We start from the raw sequence: 24,361 nt of genomic DNA, 5'->3' as shown, positions 1-24,361 counted from the left end.
TAAAAAGACTTGTTCAAGGTCTCAGTTAAGTGATACAGGGTGCTAGGATCAAAATGCATTGATTCTAAGGTGCCTGTCCTCTTAGGATTAAGGCAGAATTTATTTTGGTCATTGTTGTTGACATTTTTACTTTTCTGGGCACAGGGAGTGGGCTTTATTTCAATTCTCCTTGATACAAAATCTTTAAAAATCTGTGATCAAAATCATCATCAATATTACAAGAATGTGGGTCACTCCTTTAGATTTGGGGGCAGATAAAGGGAACAAATGATAAAATGGTGAATATAAGATTTTCAAATGCCAAGATTACGCTGGCTTTTAAACTGAGTTTGATGTAGGATCTGGGCCTGGGGCGTGGATGTCTTGGATTCCTTGCCAGCCAGGCTGCACAGCTCTTATTAGCTCTAAATTCTATATCCTCTAAATTTTCATTTTCTTCTCTATCAGATAGGAACAATCCCTGACTCCTGTACTTTTACTGGAGATTTAAGGAAATAGTGTTTTGTTTTGTTTGTTTGTTTAATATTTATTTATTTGATTGTGCCAGGTCTTAGTTGCAGCAGGTGGGCTCCTTAGTTGTGGCATGCTTGTGGGATCTAGTTCCCTAACCAGGGATCGAACCCAGGCCTCCTACATTGGGAGCACAGAGTCTTAACCATTGTGCCACCAGGGAAGTCCTGGAAATAGTGTTTTTATAAGCACTCCACATACTGCGTGATACGTAATGGGGGCTATGGTTATCTCAACTCACATTTTGATCTGTCTTGCCCTTCTCTTGATTTTGAAATAACCAACTGAAAGTCAAATTTAGAAATCCCTTCCCTCTCTGAAATCAAGGATCCTAACTTTTCTCTTTGTCAGTGGTTCCACCAGGGTAGGGGTTAGAACTTTGCACTTCCCTGGGCCCCAGGGCACAGACCAGGCAGGGAGTGGCTCCATTAACTCAGGCAGGGAAGGAATAGGGACACGCAGGTGGGGCGTATGGGGGGCCAGAGAGTGGACAGAGGCAGTCTGAGAAGCCAGAGGCAAGTCCGGTGGCCACACCCAGGAACGTGCTGGAGGTCAGGTGTGGGCCCTTGGCAGCCGGAGGTAAGAGCAGGAGAGATGGTCAGGCACCTGCTTAGAAGGACAAGGGCCGGGCTGAGCGCAGGGGCCAAGGGCAAACTCTGGGAAATAACTAGCGGCTGTGGGTGGAGGAGAGGGAGGAAGCCAGATGGGACAAAAGGAGCTGTTAGAGAAGCAGGAGACATCCCCTACCCCACCCCACTCGAGAGAGCCCCAGGCTGGTGCTGGAGGCGTGGGGAGGGAGGCAAGGAGAACACTTTGACCATTTCCAGAAAAGAGGAAAGCCCAGAAATGGAAGACAGGTCAGAGGCCCTGCAAAGCTGTACACGTGGGGAGTGAAGGCCTGTTCAGGATTTACTAATTTCTAGTGCCGGAAGGGACCTGAGGGGAAGCTTCGGTCCCACCCCCTCGTGCTGCAGACGCGAAAACCGAGGCCTGCGGAAGAGGGCAGTTTGGTGCTGTAGGCAGGCGGTGGTCTTCGGTTTCACAGGGGGCGCAGTCCTCACTGAACCCCGTCCTGCGTGTGGCCCAGCGCACACCCCGGCGCCCCCGGGAGCTTACAGTCCAGTTGCGGAGGCCGCTGGCTCATAGGAAACACCCTGGGACCCAGCCCGGGGAAACAAGGCACGCTTAGTGAGCTGGGCTAGATGGGTGCCCCCGGCGGCCTGGTCCTGGCAGTACCCGCTTTGGCTCCAGGGGACCGCTGAAAATACTGCGACCTCCGTTTGGGGCCAAACGTAGGATGCACCCACCCACCCTCCACAGGGCGTTTCCTGTCCGGCTGCCCAGAGCGGTGGGGGAGCCGCGGCCTTTCACACGGGGAGCTGGGTGACCGCGGACTGCGTGGAGCCGAGGTGCGGGCTGAGCCCAGCCGAGCTCCCCATCCTCCCACTCCCCCGGGCGGGCCTAAGAGCCGGTCGCGGAAATTCAGTGCAATACAGGACAATCAAGAACGTTTGCCGATGCTCTCCCTGCGCATCCCCTGGACGCGACCACCCTGTGCTAGGCCCGGGGCTCCCCGAGGTGCCGGGGGAAGGGGAGAGGAATTAGCCGTGGCGGCGCCCTCCTCGGTCCCAGGACGCGAGCCGGCCCGGCCGGGGCCTGCAGAACGTTAGGAGGAGCTGCGCGGGCTGAGCAGCCGCCCCGGGGCCAGGCCAGGGCGGAGGATCGCCGAGGGGCGCACGGTCCGGGGCGCGGGAGCCGGCGGTAGCACGGACGCCTGCCCCGCCGAAGCTGCAAATTGAGCAAGCAGTGGACGCGGGTCTGCGCATGTGCACGAGCGCCGGAGTTTCACTTTGTAACTTTTAAGTAGTCGGGACACCGCCCCGCCCGGCCAGGTGGAGCCAGACAACCTTCGCGGGCCGCGCCGGGCTGCAGCGCCGCCGCCGCAGGTAAAGGGGAAGAAGCGTTGGGAGGGGGGAATGTCGCCCTCCGCCTTCCCCGGGACGTGCAGGACCTGGGGTCTACGTCAGGGTGCCATGTCTAGTGTCCGGTTCCGGGGTGCGGCCCTCCGGCCTCCGCAGCCCCGACTCCGGAGCACGGGTGACCCGGTGGGTGGGAGGAGAAGGTCCGTCCCTGGGCCGCGCAGACCCCGCGCCCCTCTTCCAGCGCCGCGCCTCTCCAGCTTTCCTAACGGCTTTTCGGGACTTCCCCCTCCAAGGCTCCAGCTTTTCGCTTTTATGGCTGATCCCTTTCTCTTCCCACCCCTCTCTGGGGATTTGTCAGCTGGAGTCGACCTCCTAGCCTAACCCGGAACGCAGCCTGGGGGCCCTTCCTTCTCCGACTCTGCGAGGTGGGCCTGGGAAGGGCCAGGCATCTGAGTCACCTGCTGCCGGGAAGGTAGAAAGCACCTTGGGGCTGCTCCTCGGTGACCGCTCCCTGCAGCCCTGGTGGAGTCCCGAGGAGGGAAGCTGGGGGTTTGGGGAGGGGTGGGGAGGGTGAGGAGAGCTCTGCCAGGAAACCCAAAACGCAGAGGTGCCAGTACCTGATAAGCCCGGCCACCTGAGCCTCTGGGGTGGCCTCTGTCTTTCAGCTCAGGCGGTGTCCTGAAGAGCAACAGGCCACAGCGGTACACAGAATGACCCGCCAGCTTCCTTCCACGCTGAAGTTGTGTGGCTGTGTCCCAGCCCCACAGTGTGCAGGGTTTGAGGTGAAGCCAGTCCAGGCCCAGTGCGTACAAGGCGGCATCCTGGGGTCTTTCTCAGGCCCTGGCTCCTGCAGGGCTGTGGACGGTCGTTGGGGAGAAGCAAAGACTCCCGGTCATCGCTTATTGGAGAAACGACCCATATTTCCCTTCTCCCTCCTGCATGGCCATTGTCTTTCTACCTTCTCCCCTCCTCTGACACCTGTCAGGTAGTCCTGAGTTTGCTTGTGCATTGAGGTGGATGTGTCCAGAAGCAGAGGCCTTCTTTTACCTTCATACGCCTCTTGTGTGTTTAGTTCGGGGGCAAAGGTCTCCCTTGGCTGTTCACTGGGCTGTAACAGGAAAAATATCAGATGGGGTCCTGCTCTTCCTAATATTGTCTTTCCCATTGTCTGGTGAGGTGACAAAATAAGAGCAGATTTTGAGTGCCCGTGAGGGCTCAGTGCTTTATGGGCATTGCCTCTCACCAGCCCTGCAGGAGAGACGTCATTGTGCCCATTTTATGGAGAAGGAAGCCAAAGCACAGAGTGGTTAAGCCACGTGTCTAAAGGCATGTGGTGCTGAGACCCTAACTCCAGAGCCTGCTCAGGTGACTGCCGGCTGCCTCGCCTCCCGCTGCAGCCAGACTGTGCCGTTTCCTTGGCGCTCCAGGGCTTGTGTCTGTGGAGGCACATGGTTGTCCAGGTTCCTGGGCCCTGTTTGGTGGGGCTTTAAGCAGAAGTTTGCAACCTGCCATCTAGAACATCAGAGTCGCCTCCTGTGGCAGAAGGCCTGGAGCTGCTTGTCATCCTAACAAAGTCGGAAAATTTGGTGATGATAAAAATACCCTGAATTTGCAAGAGCAGACGATGCTCACACACTTCCTGCAGCGTTCTGTTGCCACTTCTGGCGGGGGAGGCGTAGAGATCTTCAGGTTTGCTACAGGGGCCAGCAGCTACCAGCAGCTACCAGCTCACATGGGCAGGGGGTTAGCATTGGTGGCTGACCTCTTTGGCAATTTGGGGACCAGCCATGGCATTGAGCTCTCAGTCTCACTGGCCACAACCAGACTGTATGGTGTATGTGGGCTGAACTTTGCATTGGGGCCTGAGTCACCTGCTGCTCACCTGGCGCCTGGGTCTCAGCAGTGTATCTTGTCTTTCCTGAATGAGATGATGAGCAGAGAGCTCTCTGGAAGGCATGGATAAGACTAGGCATTCACACACGCATATCTGACAAATATGGGATGAGTGAACATTGCCAGGCAGGGCGCCTTTGGCCACAGGACCTACTTGCTGGTTTGGCCCCTGCCCAGCACTACAAGTCTTTTGCCCACTGAGCTAGCTCTCTCCCGGTCACCACCAGCTGAGTTCCCCTCTCTCCCCTTCCCGTTCCTTCTGAGCCTGGCGGGGCCACCCTGTGGTGCGTGTGTTTCCAGCTGCCCTCTCAGAGCATGCCCATTTGGGAGGATGCAGGGGGCTGGCCCTGGAGGGACCGTGATGGTTCAGCAGAATCTGGACTTTCCATGTGTAACAGACTACAACTAAGCAGGAAGTTCTGAGAGAGAATGCGGGCCCCCAAAGCTGTGCCCTCACCTGGAGGGGGCAGGCAAGACAGGCCACCTCTGGGGAGCCCTGAGGTTCCATCCCAGGCTGGTGAGATTTGATGGCTGACCTCACTGAGTCCTTATCAAACCTTGTAAAACCGCCCAGCGGAGCCTGTTTGACTTAGAGGCGTGACTGGGGCCGAAGGGGGAAGAGGAGCATAGGTACCTGCTTCCCACGTGGCCTCTGCTCTCCCAGAGCTCAGCACAAAGCAGCATTGGTGAGGCTCATCCTGCCCCAGCACCACTGCAGTAGCTGCCCCTTTCCAGGAACAGTGCTCCCTCTGTGACCATTTTATGGGGATGTTTTTTTCTTTCCACTTCACTTTTCAGGCCTTCCTTGTTTGTTCTGCTGCATTCCTTTTTCCTGATTCTAGCCTTTGGGGGCCCTGGGGAAGCCTCTTGGGGCCCGTATGAGGTCCTGGACTCAGTCTTCCTGGAACCTACAGCTGCCAGTGCTTCTGTGGGGGGGAGGTCCACTGCCCTGGCTTCAGTAGGGCCTTGAGCTGTTGGACAAGAGCGGGGAGGCTGGACCCTCAGGTGATGCTGGGGAAAAGAGAGGAGAGAGGAGCAGGGCAGCACAGAGGAGTGTGGACCCTCCGTAGTGCTAGGAGTCTGGGAAGAGAGCCAGGGCAGGAGGGAGCGCATTGAGGAGAACCACAGGCTCCGCACGGGCGTTCGAGTTCCGACACATTGGGGCACGTGTGAGTGCAGGGGACGTGTGCTGCCGGGTTTCAGGTCAGAAGCCCTGAACTGGAAGAGGGCAGCTCCCACGTGACTCTGACTGTCTGTGTTCCTTCAGGGACGTCTGTAAAGGCTGGTGCCCCATGACCCCAGTCAGGAAAGCCCTGCAGGAAATGAGTGGCGGACCTGAGGCAGCTGGGGAGGTGGCCAGGGCTGCCACTGCCTTTGCTAGAGCCTGCATCAACTGAGGTCCTCTCCAGGGCATTCATCCATACTTCCTTCCCCTGGCATCTGGTAAGTGCGGGGACAGGAAGGAGGGGCAGGCCTTTGCCAATCAGTGTCAGGCTGGGCGTTCCCCTGGGGCGGTGCCAGGGGGTGGGGTTTAAAGGAGGGGGAGATAAGACCATCTGTCTGCCAGAGGCAGCTTTTGTGGCTCTGCCATCACACCCTCCGGCCATTGCCCAGTCTCTTATAGGGATGAGAGAGTGACTTGGCCTTCTGGGGAGTCCTCCCATGCCCTTGACCTGCCACCTCCCGACACCCACCCTGCACTTCCTGTCATGTGTGTGTGAGACTGTCCCCAACCCACCTGTCCCAGGGGCCAGAATTGGGAATCACCTTCCCCCAACACACACCCTGCCAGTATTACCAGGTAGTCCAAATATCTGTCTGTGCTCTGTACCTCCTCTTCTTCTCCCCAAGATTTTTGTCCCTCTAACAGGTAGAAAGACCAGACTTAGCCGAAGTCCCCTGGGAATCTGGGTTAACCAGATTTAAGGAGGTGGGACCTTGGGAGGCAGGTGCTGCTGAGCATTTCTCCAGGCTCTTCAGCCACAGACAGCGTGAAAAGCGGGCCAGAACTTGGCCACTAACTCTGGGGCCTTTGGTGTTTGGAGATTTCCATTAGTTTCACCTGGGTTACCAGGAGCCTCAAAGGAAAAGTCAACAACCAGCCTGCAGCGATATTTGCTTTGGAAATGCTGGAGCTTCCGGTAAGGCTAGGGGTGTAGGAATGAGAGGGCAGAGCCTGGGGAGTGCTCCAGCGATGCACGGTGGGTGACTCAGGGGTCCCTGAGGAGGCCTGGGACCCCATCCTCCTCACCCTAGACCACCCCCTTTTGCCTTCTCTGTCTCCTCTCCACTGCCCCTTTCCTGGCTTTTAATCTCTCACTAAACTAACACATGGGTGTAGCCGGCTGCAGAGGGAGTGTGGCATAGTAGAAAGAGAGCTGGCATCCGGGACCCGGGAGGCTGGGTCTGAGACCCAGTTCTGCCCCGACCAGCTCCTTAATCTTAATGGAAATCTCAAGCCTCTGAGCCTCGTTTTTCAAGTGTATGGAGTGGGCCTGTCTCTGAGGCCCCGGCCTGACATCCCATGAACTCTTGTCTGTGGCTCAGATGATCAAGAGTTGTTGCACTTGGACGCTCTTCCTCCTCCTCTGTTGATTCCCGTGCCCTGCCTGGTCTCCCCTGCCTGCCCTCCGGACCTCCCAGGGCCCCCCTGCAGGAATGACTCCCCAGCAGTCGTCCCTGAGGCTGGAGGAACTTGGCAGCCCTTAGGCAGGCACCACAGCAGCTCCTGTCCTTCCCTGTCCTCCTGTTCACCCCGCCCCCCTCGCTGGGGAGGCGGCCAGCTGTGTCCTGGGTGAGCCATCCGCCCGGCCCATCTGACCCTCGGGCTGTTCCCACAATGGAGCTATTCTCCGTAGACTCTGCCGTGCGCTCGGGGCCAGTGTCTGCCTCTCCCCAGTCCCTCTGCCCCACCAGCCCCTGGAGGAGACACCCACCCTTGGCTCTGCCAGCGCTGGCTGGGGAAACCACGGGAGAGTTGGAGCCCTGACCCTCCGCCGGGTCCCATTCTCCAGGGAGGACCAGCTCGATGACTGACTCCCCATTCCCGGAGCTGTGGCAGTCCAGGGCGGTGGCCATCCGCCAGCGGCTGGGCATCGGGGACCAGCCCAATGACTCCTACTGCTACAACTCGGCCAAAAACAGCACCGTGCTCCAGGGGGTCACCTTCGGTGGCATCCCCACTGTCCTGTTCATAGACGTCACCTGCTTCCTGGTGAGACTCCTTGGGAATGGTGTCAGTTATTTGTTTGTTTAACGTCCACCCCTCCACTCCCCCACCCCAGGGCTTTCTGGGAAACTCAGGTGAGGAGCCAGCAGACATCCCTGGGTTTAAGTCCCAGCTCTGCTACTTTGCAGCTCTGTAACCTTGGGCGTGTTACATAGCTTGTTTAGACCTCAGGTTTTTGCTCTGTAAATGGAGGTAATAATTTTTACCTCAAAGATTCTGGGACAAGATTAAATAAGGCAATGTATGTAAAGAATACACATTACGATTCTTTTGATTATTACCATTGTTACCGAGTTATCAGCCCGTCATGTGTCTAAGGCCCTTGGGAAGGGTCAGTCCACAGGGATGAGAGATGTGAATGAGCATTAGAGCAGCTGCAATTCCCAGTTTATAAATGTCACACCCCTGTTCCCCACCGGGGTCCCTGGGCCTTTAGAGGATCAGACGAGAAAAGGAGAAAACTGGGGAAAGGCGAGTATACCTTATCAGTGCCGACCTCACAGGTGGCCATTCTTTAGTTCAGACCTCCTTGTTCCCAAAGACCGCCCCCCCAACCCAATTTGAAATATGCCGTATTCTCCCCTAGACTGGCTCAGACATGCTAGGTGAGATTTACTGGGGCTCAAGGGCACCTTCTTTTGACAAGTGCCCACGGGATGGTTGGTTCCTCTTGTCGCCTTCTCCTCCCATGTAGTGGAGACCATCTGATTAAACAGGGTAAGAGGGGGTGGAGGGAGTAGACCCCTTGGACTGCTTTGGGCCAGAGGTTAGGTGGGGGCCTGGGGGAGGGGGGTTAGGGTAGCCCGAGGGCCCCCGTCCGTGAAGGAGGCTGGTATCCAACCCAAGTTTGCTTGCCGGGATAAACGTTCATAGGAAGAGGGAAAGGGGGTCCTAACTCCTCTTGGCCTTTTCCTCCCTAGGATTAAAGTCTAAATTGTCACCTTAGACTTTTCCTACATTGTTGGTCCTCTGCATTGTTGGGGCAGATGTGGGAACCCGTGCGCTACTCATGTTGCTTTTACGAAAAAGGGCTCCTTAAGTGCCGAATAACCCACGTCTTGGAGCCAAAACCCATTTGTAGGTTGAGTACAGTCATATCTACCAGCCTTGGTTGGGAGGAGGGAGTAGGCAGGAGCGTGTTGATGGATTTGAGGGTTGGTCGGATTCATGGAGGAGGGTGGCGCTAGAGCTGTGATCCAGCGTCTCCAGGGAGGGGACGGCCTGGGCCGAGGAGAGAAGTCCGGAGAGGCAGGCTGGGGTGGGTATGTCTTGGTTGAGAAGAGAGAGTAGCTCTCCAGGGGAGTGTGCCGGTGGGGGTGGATTTGTATTGCCGGAAGTTATGGGGATTGGGGCTGGGGTGGAGGAAGGGACCCACCGAAGAGCCAGAGGGGCCTGGAGGAGAGAGATGCGTGGGAAATGTCCACACCGCTCGAGCCAAGGGAGCAGCAGCCAGGGCAGAGGGCAGGCACTAGCCGAGCCGCCTTCGTGTTTCTCCGACAGCAGGACTCACCTGCCTTTGTAAATATATCACCAACTTCCAGATTCACCTTGAGAAAATTCTGCTGGAGCTCAGCCCCTCTGGGTCCAAAACCCACTTTTTTTTTTTTTTTTTTTTTTTTAATATCTTGAGAAACAGAGCAATTTTATTTGTGCTTTAGCATGAAGGAATACCAGAAAGAGTATCACGACGTGAGTAAAGGGAATGTCCAACCCGGACAAATAGGAAGGAGAAAATGCCAGTTTTCACGTTCCCTTTCTGCATGTGCAACTCAGTGTAGGAGACCCTGATTCACTGCAGCTTTGGGTGCTCATTAACTTCAACAACCTTTCTTTTTCTTTCTTTCTTGCTTTTTTTAAAATATACAATGTTCTTTATTATAAATTCCATATAGCCAATTCATTCATTAATTTTTTTGACATCTTTATTGGAGTGTAATTGCTTTACAATGGTGTGTTAGTTTCTGCTTTATAACAAAGTGAATCAGTTATACACATGTCCCCATATCTCCTCCCTCTTGCGTCTCCCTCCCTCCCACCCTCCCCATCCCACCCCTCTAGGTGGTCACAAAGCACAGAGCTGATCTCCCTGTGCTATGGGGCTGCTTCCCACTAGCTACCTATTTTACGCAAAACCCACATTTAAAACCACAGTTCCTGACTAGGGCAGGAAGGGATATACTGATTAAAACTCTGAGCCCTGAAGGGAGGGAGCCTGTCCAGGGAGGGGAGACAGGCAGGAGCAAGGCAGAGGACCTGCAAAGGTGGACACGGAGGGAGCGAGGAGACAGTCTAGAATCGACAGACTTTTAGAGCGGAAAGGGGGTTAGACTTGAGTCCAGCGCCTCGCGTTGCTGCTGGGCACACAGGCCTGCCGAGGGCCCCTGCTTGTGGAGGCCGAGCCACACTGAGCGCCAGGTCCTCGGTGGGCGCTGCCCCTGCGTGCTCTGCGCCAGGCGTCCCCGAGGCTTGCCTCCAGGAGAACCCAACTCAAGGTAAAGATCTGACCACTCTGGCTCAGCTTCCGGGAGCTCTGCTAACCTCTGTTCTGTAATGAAAAATGTAGCCCCGTGTAAAGTGAAGGAGGGAGCTGGTCCCCAGGGCTGCCGTGAGGGCCTTCCTGCTCAGGAGACCCTGCAGGCAAACCAGGGCTGGGGAAGGCCGTGGCTGCCAGGGCTGCCTTGAGAGTAAAGAGCGGGACCTGAGTGCTTGATTAGGGGGCTGCCAGGGCAAGCTCCGTGTCAGCGTTGACAGCCTTTGTGGCTTGGGCACAGGGGACAGGAGCTGGCGAAGGGGGTGAGCACAGCATTGAGCCCTTGAGCTGTGCGTCCTTGGGCAGCTCCGTGCCTTCTCTGGCCCTTTTAGCCCTCCTGAGTCTGGGGGGGGGTGGTTGGGGAGGGGTGGGCTTTGCCCCTAAGACAATTGCCCCCAATTAGAAGCCATCCAATATGCTTTTACAAGACTTGATTTCTTTTCTACTTTTAGTTTTTAGTATTGGTATTTTCCATCATAAGAAGAAAATTCTGGGATTATGGCCGCATTGCCCTGGTGTCAGAAGCAAACAGGTAAAAAAGATTCATTACGTCAAGTGTCTGTGTGTGTGTGTGTGTGTGTGTGTGTGTGTGTGTGTGTGTGTGTGAGGGAGAGAGACAGAGACAGAGACAGAGAGACAGAGAGAGGCAGAGACAGAGGCTGGGGGCTTGTGAAGCCCACCAGGCACAGCCCACACATGATGCTCATATTTGGTTGTGTTCATTAGTGTGTCTGCCAGGCCTGTACCAGAAACTGTTCTCTCTACTCTTCACCACAGACCTGTGAGATTAGCCTTGGTACCTTCTTTGTGGTGATAAGAAAACCATTGCCCACACACCCAGCTTTCCCCTGGGGCTTGGAGCTAGCTGACTGTGAACCAGCTGCTTCAGGCTACGGAAGAAATCTAGTTGCCTTAGATACTTAAGGCTTTCATCATCAGCTGAGGAGGATGCCAGCTTTCTTTCTCGCCTTGGACATTTTCAAGTGTATCTTCTTTGAGATTAATTAGTTCGGGGCTGGGGATGAGGTGAGCTGGATTGAGAAGGGCAGCAGCGCCGTAGGTGAGCTGCTCCTTTCCTCTGGGTCAGGGTCAGCCGGTGGCCCTAATCCGCCAGCTTCGGACGCTCTGTCACAGAGCACACACTGCCTTGGCCAGGACTCACGTCCTTCTTCCTCCACCCTGGGCTCTCTACGCATGTCACCTGAAGGGGGAGAGTGAGTTCCAGGTCTGCACAACCGGAATTTCCGGCTCCAACTAGCTGTCCCTCACCCCAGGATCTTGTGTCAGATGCAGCAATAGGAAGCGACTGGGGAAACAGAGAGTGGCCCTGGCTGCCCCGCCCAAGCCTCCCCGGGGGTTCCGCAGGCAGACCCCCACTCTTGCTCCACAGGGGGCTCCCGTGTTGAAATGCGGTCTGTGCAGGAGGGCGATGGGGGTGTCTCTAAATGCACCTTCTTTCCCCACAGCCTCCACCCTGGCGTTTGCGGAAGCCCAAGGGTATTAACCTTGGGGTAAGGTGCTGGGGCCTCTGCTTCAGCTGTGTGCCAGCCTTGGACTGTTTGGGGGGAAACTTTTGAAACACCTGGTGCATTTTTGGCACCTTCACTCCTAGGAGGGCTGAGTACTACAACAGACTAGAGCACCTGGAAATCAGGAGCCTACACACTTCCGTGGCTGTGTCATCTTGGTCAGGACCCTGAGCTCGTTGGGTTGTTTCCTCTTGCCTTTTCTTGCCCGTAGGGTTACCATGAAGGTCAAATGAGGCAGTTCTCTGGAAAGGCTTTGAAAGTTGAGCTTCACCAGGCCTTATGCCATTAGAAGTGGGATGGTGAAGCCAGGAGTAGGAAAACAAGAGAAAAAAGCAAAACTTAGCATATTGCAAACACCTCAAATTCACAGCGCACGGGATGTTTTTTTCTTTTTTTTTTGTGGTACGCGGGCCTCCCTCTGCTGCGGCCTCTCCCATTGCGGAGCACAGGCTCCGGACGCGCAGGCTCAGCGGCCATGGCTCACGGGCCCAGCCGCTCCGCGGCACGTGGGATCCTCCCAGACCGGGGCGCGAACCCGGTTCCCCTGCATCGGCAGGTGGACGCGCAACCACTGCGCCACCAGGGAAGCCCACGGGATGTTTTTATGGGTTACTCAGAAGAAAGGATCTGCCCAAATTAGCAATGTAAAATGCCCCAGTTCATCAAGTCTAAAATGCGCATTTTTGGCATTTTCTCATCTGTGAAATTGGGTGCAACTTATTATCAATGGTAATCATAGTTAATTGACAGCATCCTTTACTTCTTAGTGGTTCAAAAAATAATTGTGCCCTTTACAACCACTGGTGTCTTAGATTTGATAAAATAGAGTATTTCTTCCAAGTTTTATTTTCTATATTGGGAAATATATTGTAAACGGGCAACACTTTGAAGTCACTTTACGTAGACCAGTCACAGGGCTGAGGTTCAAGGGTGTGGAGCACAGGATGGTCCACTGATGCCCTGACCCCCTGTTATTCATCCCACGTAACATAGAGTTTGATGTCTCACCAAACCTTGGAATGGTCGATGCCCGTGCCTACCTTTTTCACAGGGTGAGTTATATTTTGTCCCAGCCACTGAGCGCTAGTAGCTTTGGTCCTGAGCTCTAAGAGGCAGCGAGATACTAGACATAAGTTTTTAGACCTTTGAAAAGAATTATCTGCCATTTTTCCCTTTTGTGTTTCTAGTGAGTCCAGATTCCAGAGACTGTCGTCTTCCTTCTCAGGGCAGCAGGACTTTGAAAGCGAACTGGTTGGTATTTAAGGGGCAGGTATGGTTGTGGCTATGGGATGGGGGCTTGCAAGGATGGGCAGTAATGAATTGGCAGGGAGAGGGCAGTTGTACTCCTGTTGAGCCGCTAACTCAATACCCTTGACCTTGAGTGGCACCTGCTGGTGAGAGCTCTTCTCTGCTTTGACAAAGACACCTGAACTTGGGAAATAACCACAGCAAAGATGGCAGCTGGGTGATCCAGGATCACGATCCAGGATCGTGAGACTTGATTAGCACCTGGCTACAGCCCTTGTCTGTGTTATCATACTTCACGGCTTTGTGTGACAGTTAATTATTGACTTGCTTGCTAGCTTATGAGCCAGCTGTGGGCAGGAACCAAATCTTATCCAGCCCTGTTCCCCACCTCCTGACACCCAGTAGGTGCTAAGTAACTGTCAAATGAATGACGAGCAAATATTTGTCTTTCCCAGCTGGGTGATAGTCCAGCTTTAAGGGGTATCAAGTTTAAGAGATACGATGGACACTAAAACCCATGAAACCCTTTCCCTCTCTAAACCCCGTCCCAGGGAACTGTCCAGTTGAGTGGGCTTGGTTCCTTGCTTTTGTCTTGCATCTCATTCAGTCATCTTGAAACAAACAGAAGCCCTGGGTCAGCTTCTTCAGAGTGGCCTTGAACTTTCATCAGCTCTCCTTTCAAGTTGCACCCTTTGACCCAGGAGCCTGTATAATTCCACAAATTGTCAAAACTTGAGAGGCTTTCACAAGATCTCCAGGCACAGGATGCATGTTACAAAGGACTGGGAGCACACCGACGCTGTCGCGTTTGGACAAGAGGGTTGCTTGCTGAATTGGGGCCAAAGCACGGCTTTTTATAAAACGGGAGGTTAGATGGTTGTTTAAAGTCAAAGATGATGATTATATCTGCCTCCGAAAAACAGAGATTGTTGGAAGCTAATCCCTGTTCTCCGTTTCCAGGGATGCTGCCCCTGGCTGACTGCAATCTTCCGCCTGCAGTGAGTACAGCGCGGGTGGCTGGAGGTGTCTTTGTCTGGGTGGGTTTGTTTGGGTGTTCGGCCAATCAGGAGGAGAGAGCCAAGATGCCTGATCCTGAGCTGGAGTCTCTCAGATACTTTTCAGTTCAGACCCAAAGCTATACTTGGGGGCTGAGAATAAAGGTGGCCCAGGGAGCCCCTGTGCAAGCTAATTAAAGGTAGTTTTTTGCTTTAGGCAGGAATTATATCTACGTACTATTTAACACGGATATATTCGGATGGAAGCTCTTCTAGGCAGTGTCATGCCTTTGAATTAGTGAAAAGTGGAGAAATAATGATTGCTTAATATATACAGCAAATAATAAATAGTGTTATTTCTTTTTTTTCTTAAAACTTGGGCCCTTTGGAGAGAAATCCTGAAAGAGGTGCTTGGTGATTATAAGCCAGTTAGTCCCCTTGCATGTGGTGGCATGTGGTGGCATGTGATGGCAGAGCCAAGCTGCAAGTCTCAGCTCTGCTGGTTGCGGCCGTATTGCATCCCATCTGAGAAACCACCGTTGTAAGATGCACAGCACCAAGAATGAGAAAATGCTTCCTATTATGCTGTGATTGGCTATGATCCCAGGGTGCCCCGCATTTCAGAGTTGTTGAAATATGAAAATGACATCTTAGAAGTGATGAAATGTGATAGTTCTAGGACATTGGGTAAGTCCCTCTCTCTGGGCTTCAGTTTCCCCAACTATAAAAGCAGGCTGAGAATAACACCTGCTCTGTCTAGTTCAAATGCATTCACACGTATGAGCGTGTTATAAACAGTCCAGGCTGGTGAGAGTTGTTCCCAGGGGAACTGGTAGGAGGCAACTTGTGCAGAAGAAACCAGTAAACTCTGGTCTGGAGCAGGAGGGGAGGTTTCTGGGAGGGAGGAGGGGACAGAGGTGGGAGAGGTAGGTTTGCCCACTCCAAAATCATGTCAGCGTTTCCTCTGGGTGTTGGAAGTCATGCATGTTCTGTGCAAAAATCCATCACGTACAGAACAGAATTAATAGGAAGAACTTTTAAGTCACCCCCTACCCCTACCTCTGAAAGATGCCCTCGGCATGTTTTCCTCTGCCCAGCCACTCCCCATGGCACCGCTGGTTGGGACTCAGGCCATTCCCCTGCCCTGGGCTGTGCCCCCCACTCTCTGCCTCGATCGGGTGGGGGCAAAGCCAGAAACTTTGACTCATCATCTTCACGTTAACTAGCAAAGGCTGCTGACGGTTTGCACTGCAGTCCATACCCACTGTTTTTATCACCCCATGTCCCCTTCCAGCCCTCTCCGTGTGGACCTCACTCCTCATGGAGTGGGGCCATACCCATACAGCTGCGTATTCTGCTTTGTCATTTTAATGCTGTATGTATCAGACATATTTTTCCATTTCAACTCCCACTGTTTTTTCTCTTCTGTTCCTGCCACAGAAAGGACAACCTTTGACTTGTTTTAAGGCTGCAATTAAATTTTAACAGCTGCTCACGCCCAACGTTACAACTGACATTTAAAGAGGCCTCTCAGTTTCCCTCCAAATTGCCTTTCCCAGCAAGATAGAGAAATTAGAGGTGTATCTCAAGAAAAAATTGTTAATGCAAATTGCTCACTTATTGGTTTTATTTTTTAAAGATATTTATTTATTTATTTCGGCTGCACCGGGTCTTAGTTGCGGCACGCGGGATCTTTTTAGTTGCGGCGTGCATGTGGGATCTAGTTCCCCGACCGGGGATCGAACCCGGGCCCCCTGCATTGGGAACGTGGAGTCTTACCCACTGGCCCACCAGGGAAGTCCCACTTATTGGTTTTAATCTTCACCAGTGTTTTTTTAGTAAGCACGTATTGTGGCAAAGTATATGCATTTTGGTAGTTTATTTAGAAGTGAAAACAGTGTAGTCAGTGGCAGAGCTTTGTCCTCCAGGTAAGCAGTAAAAAGGAGTAACATTAGCAAGTGTACTGCGAGCGTCCACCCGGCACCAGGCACGGTGTTGGGCCTGGATCCTCATTGCCTCCTGTGCACCTGCTGAGTGACCAGCTAGCCAGCAGGTAGTAGCCTCCCTGCTTTAGGTCCCAGCCTCAGGTGGGTGCTGTGACCCTCTCTGGAGGCAGCTGAGCTGGAGTCCACTGCGGTCTGTCTGGCTGGCTGCAGAGCCCTCGCGCCACACCTTTCACACCTGCCTTTTTATGCTGTGGCCCTTGCTTCCCTGAGCTCTTTCTTCCCAGTGCAGGGCTTTCCCTGCCTTCTGGAAACAGGATCCTCAGGGTAGCTCCCTGTCAGGAGAGTGGGAAAGCAGGAGACATCCCCCTCCCCTTCTCCCTCTGTAGCATGGAAGTCTGGCTGTCAGAACCCAGAATCTTTTGGGTCCCCAAATGACCTGGAGCCTCCAAATACAGCACTGAGGGTGGGAAAGGATGGAGCAGGTCGCCCCCCGCCTCTGGGGCCACAGCAGGGACACAGGGAAGAGGCAGGGCCAGCAGGATGGACTGAGCCTTAGCATGTTTAAAGCAGTAGCTCCAGGGACTTCCCTGGTGGCCCAGTGGTTAAAACTCTGGGCTCCCAATGCAGGGGGCCTGGGTTCAATCCCTGGTCAGGGAACTAGATCCCGCGTGCCACAACTAAAAGATCCCACACGCGGCAACTAAAGATCCTGCGTGCGGCAATGAAGATCCGCACGCGGTAACGAAGATCCCGCACGCCTCAACTGAGACCAGCACAGGCAAATAAATAAATAAATATTAAAAGATAAATAAAATAAAGCAGTGGCTCCACCTCTGTCTCCCAGTTTCCCTGAGGAGGAGATGGGAGAAAGGGTGGGCGCCATGAGCCTGGACACACACAGCTTTGCTCAGGAGATTCTCAGCAGCCCTCTTGTCAGTGGCTTTGCTTGTCCATAGATGCAGGAAAGGGCTGAGGGAAAATTGTATTTACACACAAACGTGGGCACAAATGTTTCTAGGGACCTAAAGTGGAGCAGTGGCGGGTTCCTTCGTCCAGGAGCGTGGGGCGAGGGCTGAGAGGCAGGCCCTGGAGTTCACGCCATAGCTCTGCTGTTACAGGCTGGATGATTGTAAAAGTTAATGTGCTTTTTCTGCACCTGTTTCCTCATATTTAAAAAGATGGAGATCAAATTGGGACCTACCTCCCGGACGGTCATGAGGGTTAAATGAGATCATCCATGCAAGGCCCAAAGGGCCCAGCCTGTTACCACTACTCATTAGGATTCCATGTGTGTCTTGGCCAGAGATGACCAGATCCTGGAGTGGTGTGGGGAGGACGCCATCCACTACCTGTCGTTCCAGAGACACATCATCTTCCTGCTGGTGGTGGTCAGCTTCTTGTCTCTGTGTGTCATCCTGCCCGTCAACCTCTCGGGGAGCTTGCTGGGTAAGGACTCCTCATCTTGCCTGAGTTGGGCCCAGGCAGAGCAGCAGCCCTGGGGAAGGGGCCTCACTGTGGTGGATCAGAACCCCAGGATTCATGCTCAAATTGAGATGTGAGAAGGTCTCAGGGTGACTTTCTGAACTTTTCCATTTGCTTAAAGATCTGGAGAAGAACCCACCCCAAACCTGGGCCAAGAGCTGGGGCCCCTAATATCTAAGTCGGAGGAAGACTCCAAGATTGATAAGATCAGGGGCTTTCAGAGTGTGTGTTATAGTTTCCTTCCCCCACCCAAGGCCACAAGTAGTGGATCCAGAAGACGTTTGTGATGCTCAAAGTGAAAAGCAGAGTGTGGAATTCTATTTCCAAGCACCCACAGGAATCCAGCGTCACCATCACGAATCCACTTCTTATGCCCAGTGATTCCCAGCCTTGGTTTTGGGAACAGCTTAGGGTGTTTCTAGATTTCTCAAGGAATGCCACAAGAATCTCAAAGCAAGAGGAATTCAAATTTTGACTTTACCCACATGGTAGGTTGAGAAGAAGTGGTCAGGAGATCTTGGAGTAAAGCAGAGGCCTTGGTTGGTGTAGCTCTGAGAAGACTGGACAGTCGCCACGGTCCTCTGACTTCTCGGACGTCTTATGTTCCTCCTCCTTAGAGCTCCACAAGCCAAGGCTGTGTTGCCCCCCTCCCACTTCCCTAGTGTGACCCTGCAACTGAGTATCTGTGCTTCTCTGCAGACAAAGACCCTTACAGCTTTGGGAGGACGACAATCGCAAACCTACAGACTGAGTGAGTTCGAGGTGGGAGGGCATGAGGGTGCTGATGGGTGAGACCAAGGAGAGGGCAGATTCTGGAGCCCCGGATAGGCCCGAGGTCGTCCAAAGTGAGCGAGTTAATGTCTGAAAGCCTCTCTGCTGCTAGTGCCCGCTGCCGGGCTATGGGCATGGACACGCCCCAGGCCGCTGTTGTTTTGCAGTGGGTTTTAGGAAACACAGAGGGCCCCGTGGAGCTGGGGTTCATTTGTCAGGACAGTGCCCTCTCTAAAGGGCACTGGCCGCTCAGCCTCTGTTGGAGGAATCTGTCGTGATGAAGCCTTTGGCCCTCAGCTCAGTGCCATGAGGGTAAGCAAGGCCAGCCCTGCACCCTCACTCCCTGCCGGGGAGCGCAGCCCTGACGGCAGGTGGTGTCCCTCCCCTCCCCCCCAGCAACGACCTCCTTTGGCTGCACACCGTCTTCTCTATCCTTTACCTCATCCTCACTGTGGGCTTCATGCGGCACCACACCCAGTCCATCAAGTACAAAGAGGAGAACCTGGTGAGTGAGGGGCGGCGGGGGGCTGGGCACGTGCTGGGGAGGGTCTCGGGGGGAGCTGGGGAGGAGTGGCACCAGGCTTATTCCCCAGCACCACGATGGCAGAGAGTGTGAGGAGGGGCCTCAGGCTTGCGCACGTGTGCTCAGAATCGGCATTGCAGATTTCTTTCTGGTAGATTGTTTTAGGATTTGGCTGTTTCCCCCCATTTTGCCAACTAGCCTTTAGATTTGTGGGGTTTGGGCTTGTAGTTACTGATTCTAAGTAACTTCCAAGAAGTTTGAACTGAGAGCAGCTCCCTCTCTCATTGCAACCCATAACTTGATGGGGGGAGAGGGAGTTTCTGTTACTTGGTTCCAGGCCTGGGTCCTCCTCTGATCTGCTGTGTGACCTCATTTGAGTCACTTCCCCTTTCTGGGTTCCTTCTCAGTCTCTTGTCATGTAAAGGAGGCTCATCGAAATTGCTTTTTTTGGCCACGCTGCGCTGCGTGGCATGCGGGATCTTAGTTCCCTGACCAGGGATCGAACCCGTGCCCCCTGCAGTGGAAGCGCAGAGCCCTAACCACTGGACCGCCTGGGAATTCCCTAGAAATTTATTCTTGACTGCCTAGAAGATGCTGCTATGTAAAGAAGAGACTTCAAGGCTCTGTCAGGCCAGGAAGGCGAGCACCTGAGCCTCTGAGTCCCCATCGTTTTCCTTGGGGAGGCTTGAACAGGGTGACCCCCTGGCAGACTGGCTTTCCCTGGTGACTTTTCTCCATGGTGTGTTTCTCCGGCAGGTGAGGCGGACCCTGTTCATCACAGGACTCCCCAGAGACGCGAAGAAGGAGACTGTGGACAGCCACTTCCGGTGAGCAGGGCCGCTTCCGCTGGGAGGGAAGGGGAGAGAGACCCCAGGAGGACCTGGCCCAGCCACAGAGCCGCGGATGGGGCTGTGAGGGCCTGGGCTGGGGTGGTACGTCCTCTGCCAGCAGCCACGGCTGCCCACGTGACCGCAGTAGCCAGAATACAGGCCAGGGTGTGGGGCAGATAAACATCTTGAGAGCTCAGGGGCAGAGAAAAAGATTCACAGAAACAACACTTCACCCCGGGCTTCTCAGCGTCAGCTTTGCAGAGTAAGAGCTACCTGAGAGACTGTAGTCTTGGAGGCGGGGAGGGACCTGGGCCCCGCTCTGCATTTCGTGGTTCATTCTTCTGCTTAGCACGCGTCTCTTGAGTGAGCACTCCGGGTCCGGAGCCCTGTCCTCACAGAGCTCACTCACGGCTCTCCCAGCAGAACCTCCTTTCCAGCAGCCTCCTCTGGCACCTGCACCAGGGATACCTGCAGGTGGAGGCTAGAGGAAGGGCTTTCCTGTGAGAAGGAAATTGTGTGTACGGTGCGATGAATGCAGGGTATCTCATGGAGCTTCAGGAAGGGGGATGGTCGGGAGAGAGCAGTCCGGGAAGGCTCCCAGGACCCTGGGCTGGAGGGCTTGAACCTGGGCTAGGGAGCTGAGGTTTCAGGCTATATTCATTCCTCATCAACAGTCATTAATGTGTAGTATGGATTAGGGGTTGGCTATGGTTTGGCTTTGCACTATTTATGAAGAACACTTGCTAAGCAAATTATTAGTATAAACAGAATTGTAAACTGAATGTTTAAAATGTATTGACTCACCTCTCTTTTAGAAACTCTAAGTATTTTAGAAATATTTTTCTATATATAAACACTGGGTACTGGAATCATTTTTCTCTATTCCTTGAAACAGCTCCCCAAAGTTGCCTGTTAGGCAACATTTGGAAACAGTAGCTCCACTTAATATATTACCTTAAAGAGGAAAAAAAAGTCCTCTCATTCCCATTACAAACGCTGAATCACACTTTCTCCTATTTCAGGCAGCCCTTTTAGTGAACACTGCTGCAGTCCATGGGGATTGATGTGTGAATTTGCCTTGTAGCAGGGATACTTACGCTGTTGTTCTCTTCCGCAAAGCTCCTAATGGCACCTGAAATTGTCTACCTGACATGTCTATGGGCTGTGTGTCTCTCTCACTAAAATGTAAACTTATCCAGGCTCCATCCCAGTGCCTTGCAAGTAGTAGGTGGGGATTTACACGGTTCAGGAATGCCCGGGAGTTGTACACAGGATTTCGCGTACATGGCGAGGGAGCATCATACGCTGGGTACAGGCATGGGCGCTGGAGTTGGGCCGTCTGGATTCACTTCCTGGCTCAGACACTCACTAGCTGTGTGATCTTGGGCACAAGTCATTTTACCTCTCCGACGCTTATTTTCCTCACCTGTAAAATGGGGACAAAAACCTCACAGGTTATGGTGAGGATCAAATAAGTTAATGCTCTCACAGTACCTGGCCAAGAATAAGTATACATACAGCATACTTACAGTATTTTACTATGATTGTTAATGCATGTGTAGACATTTACTGGGCTGAGGGTCCTTTGCTTTCGTGAGACCAAAAAGGTCTGTGATCTTCAAAAGGGTCACAAACAGAATAGGATTTCAGTGATGGTCCAGAGTGGAAATGACCTAGAGCAAACAATAAATTTACTCCTTTGCATGGGTAGAGGAGGTAATGAATAGTGTTATTTTTTTTCTTCAGGAGATGTAGTGACTGATTTAAAGCCAAGTGGGTATAAACTTGTCAGTTTCAGGCAGTTACTTTCATGCTATTTAAAAGGACCTCTTTATATTACATTTCAAAATTTCCCCCTTTGGTAAAAGACAAAGAGGAAAGAGGTCTCCCCTGGCACAGAAGTGAGCAGTGTAATTGCTCTGCCACCCCTGGAGTCTTGGGGGGTCTCTCCTGCCTGGGGGGTTCTCTTTTTCCAATGGCTATCTTTTGCTTCTGGTCTGCCCTGGGTGCAGGGACGCGTATCCCACGTGTGAAGTGGTGGAGGTCCAGCTGTGCTACAACGTGGCCAAGCTGATTTACCTGTGCAGGGAGAGGTAAGGGAGGGCTGGCAGGGCGGGCGGGCGTGGGCTGAGCTGGCCTGCATCTTTCTGACCCCTTCCCTCTGAGACGCCATCCTCCTTCCTTGCTGGCCTCGGATCCCCTAGCGAGGAAAGGAGGGGAGTGGCTCTGCCGCTTTCTTGTTTAGAAAGCTGGTGTGACCAGCGGTCGATGATGGGTGTGGGGCCTGTGAGTCACACCACAGGACTGCGAGTCTGAAGTTTGTCCCTCCCACTGCAGAAAAAAGGCAGAGAAGAGCCTGACCTATTACACAAACCTGCAGGTGAAGACAGGCCAGCAGACCCTCATCAACCCCAAGCCCTGCGGCCAGTTCTGCTGCTGTGAAGTGCAGGGGTGTGAGTGGGTGAGGGCCCACACCCCCCGGGAACGTGGGCGCTGGGTCCCCCGAGTCCTGCACAGGGCCACGTCATCACAAGGGGATGTGTCCTCTGGTAGGAGGACGCCATCTCCTACTACACGCGCATGAAGGACAGGCTGACGGAGAGGATCACAGAGGAGGAATGCAGGGTCCAGGACCAGTCCCTGGGAATGGCCTTCGTCACCTTCCAGGAAAAGTCCATGGCCACCTAGTGAGTGTGCGCATGTTCCTTGTCTGCCTCCAGATAAATTGCCGTCCCTCCTGGATAGAGACGGTACTGCTGAACCGCCATTGCTGGGATTTGTTTGTAGCATTTCCATCTCCTTCTGCGGTGTGGCTGGGACTGGGGGCAGCCATCCGCACCCACTCCCTTGGTGAGCCTGGCCGATGTTTGTGTGACAGCTGGGCATGGGTGATTCCAGCTGAGCCCCTCTTGGGTTGATATGGCCTTACCCCACTGCCGGGCTCTCACCAGCTGCCCCAGGGATATCATTGCCTCTATGACCCAGCATTTCGCCAGGTGGGGTGGATGCCACCCTCTTTCATGTACCCACTCTGGAACCACAGATCTTCCTTCTGTGCGTTGCCTTCCCGTCTCGCTACAAATGCACTGCTGTGGGCACTCCCGGATGCTCACTGCTGCTGAGAGCCTGGCCCAAGGGAGTGGGTTTTCATAGTGCACCTTGGCATGAGCTCTAGCTCCTAAAGCGCTCTCATGCCTGGGATCTCCATGGCGTCTGGCCTTGGGAGCAGCAGGGGATGGGGTCGGTAGGGGGAGACGGAAAGGAGTTGGCCCAGCAAATGCCCCTTCCCCTGCCTTCCCTGCTTCGGGCGTCGTGAACCTGGGAACAGACTCCGGGCTGTGCCTTGCAGACTCTCAAGTGAGGCTGGGGTGGGGACGAGGCCAGTGGAAAGAGGAAGAGTGTTCTGAGACAGGAGTAGGGGTGCTGGTGGGTTCTTTGTGGGAGACTAAAGGGGGAAGGAGTGGAGAGGGTGGGGGTGGGAGTCCTAGGGAGGGGCATCTTGGAGTCGTAGGTGATGCAGTCTAATGCTGCTATGGGGCCTGGGAAGAGGTGAGGGAGTGGAAAAGTGAGGCCCCGGGCCTGGCAGCGGGATGTCCAGCTTCATGGGCAGGGCAGAGTGGGGCCGCAAGGAGGAGCCCTATGTTGGGGCAATGCCAACAGCATGGGAGCTGGGGTCAGACAGACAGGGTGCAAAACCTAACTCTGATAGCCTCAGTTTCCTCATCTGTAAAATAGGAATGGTAATCCCCGGCTTAGAGGGCTGTCCTGAGGATTATGCAAAATTCTGCACATAATGTGCTAAGAATGGCATCTCTTTCATAGCACTAATTATAGCATAAGTATAATACACTAATAATAAAGCAAAGGTCCTGTGCCATGGGGCTCCCACTCTCACACGGTCCTGTTTGCTGGGTGGGTACATGGTACCCTGAGGGGTCTGGACCCTGGCCATTTCTACATTTCCTGGCAGCATCCTGAAGGACTTCAACGCCTGCAAGGGTCAGGGCCTTCAGTGCAAAAGTGACCCGCAGCCATCCTCCCACAGCAGAGAGCTCTGCATCTCCAAGTGGACGGTCAGCTTTGCCGCTTACCCCGAAGACATCTGCTGGTGAGCCCCCAGGCCGGCAAGGGGCGGGAATGGGGCTGGGAGCCCTGCAGGGCTGCCCAAGTCACCTGGAAGCACAGGTGTGACCTGGCACTCAGAGAGACACTCATACTCTCCTGCAACCCTCTGGGCCGGGGGTGAGAGGCGTGATGGGGGTGGGTGGTGTGTCCACACCCAGGACTTCACTCCAGTGTTTCTCCCCAGTATCAGCAGTGTCTGGTAGGATTATAATGGGAGCAATGTATGTAATTTTAAGTTTCCTTTTAGCCACATTAAAAAAAGTAAAAGAGGGCTTCCCTGGTGGCACAGTGGTTGGGAGTCCGCCTGCTGATGCAGGGGACATGGGTTCGTGCCCCGGTCCGGGAGGATCCCACATGCCGCGGAGCGGCTGGGCCCGTGAGCCGTGGCCGCTGAGCCTGCGCGTCCGGAGCCTGTGCTCCGCAACGGGAGAGGCCACAGTGGTGAGAGGCCGATGTACCGCAAAAAAAAAAAAAGAAAAAAAGTAAAAGAAACTGGGGAGTTCCCTGGTAGCCTAGTGGTTAGGATTTCAGGCTTTCACGGCCATGGCCCAGGTTCAATCCCTGGTCAGGGAACTGAGATCCTGCAAGCTGCACAGTGAGGCCAAAAAACACCAAAAAAACTACAACAAAAAAACAGGTCTTAAAAAAAAAGTAAAAGAAACTGTTAAAATTAACTTTAATAGGAGTTCTCCCTCTATATCTAAAATATTATCATTTCAACATGTAATCAATTTTTTTAAGCTGAGATGTTTTACAGTCTCCTTTTCATACGTAGTGTCTTTGAGATCCAGCGTGTATGTGCCACTCCTGGCCCATCTCTGTTTGGAC

At 53.7% G+C, this 24,361-nt stretch overlaps 1 protein-coding gene across 1 annotated transcript in view; it reads left to right on the top strand.

Annotated features, from left to right (window-relative positions):
• The first annotated feature begins 2,362 nt into the window (after positions 1-2,362).
• Positions 2,363-24,361, top strand: part of TMEM63A (transmembrane protein 63A) — a 33,028-nt gene continuing 11,029 nt past the window's right edge. Inside the window, exons 1-14 of the mRNA XM_007128062.4 lie at positions 2,363-2,456; positions 5,593-5,768; positions 7,340-7,539; positions 10,537-10,616; positions 12,801-12,864; positions 13,822-13,859; positions 17,106-17,248; positions 17,984-18,035; positions 18,452-18,560; positions 19,335-19,405; positions 21,421-21,501; positions 21,746-21,869; positions 21,962-22,095; positions 23,379-23,516. Of these exons, the coding sequence (XP_007128124.1) occupies positions 7,354-7,539; positions 10,537-10,616; positions 12,801-12,864; positions 13,822-13,859; positions 17,106-17,248; positions 17,984-18,035; positions 18,452-18,560; positions 19,335-19,405; positions 21,421-21,501; positions 21,746-21,869; positions 21,962-22,095; positions 23,379-23,516 (1,220 nt within the window). The 5' untranslated portion in view covers positions 2,363-2,456; positions 5,593-5,768; positions 7,340-7,353. The remainder of the gene's footprint in view (positions 2,457-5,592; positions 5,769-7,339; positions 7,540-10,536; positions 10,617-12,800; positions 12,865-13,821; positions 13,860-17,105; positions 17,249-17,983; positions 18,036-18,451; positions 18,561-19,334; positions 19,406-21,420; positions 21,502-21,745; positions 21,870-21,961; positions 22,096-23,378; positions 23,517-24,361) is intronic.

Source organism: Physeter macrocephalus, chromosome 4 (assembly GCF_002837175.3).
Source record: "Physeter macrocephalus isolate SW-GA chromosome 4, ASM283717v5, whole genome shotgun sequence".
Classification (NCBI taxonomy): Eukaryota; Metazoa; Chordata; class Mammalia; order Artiodactyla; family Physeteridae; genus Physeter; species Physeter macrocephalus.
This window is presented reverse-complemented; position numbering and strand designations above follow the sequence as displayed.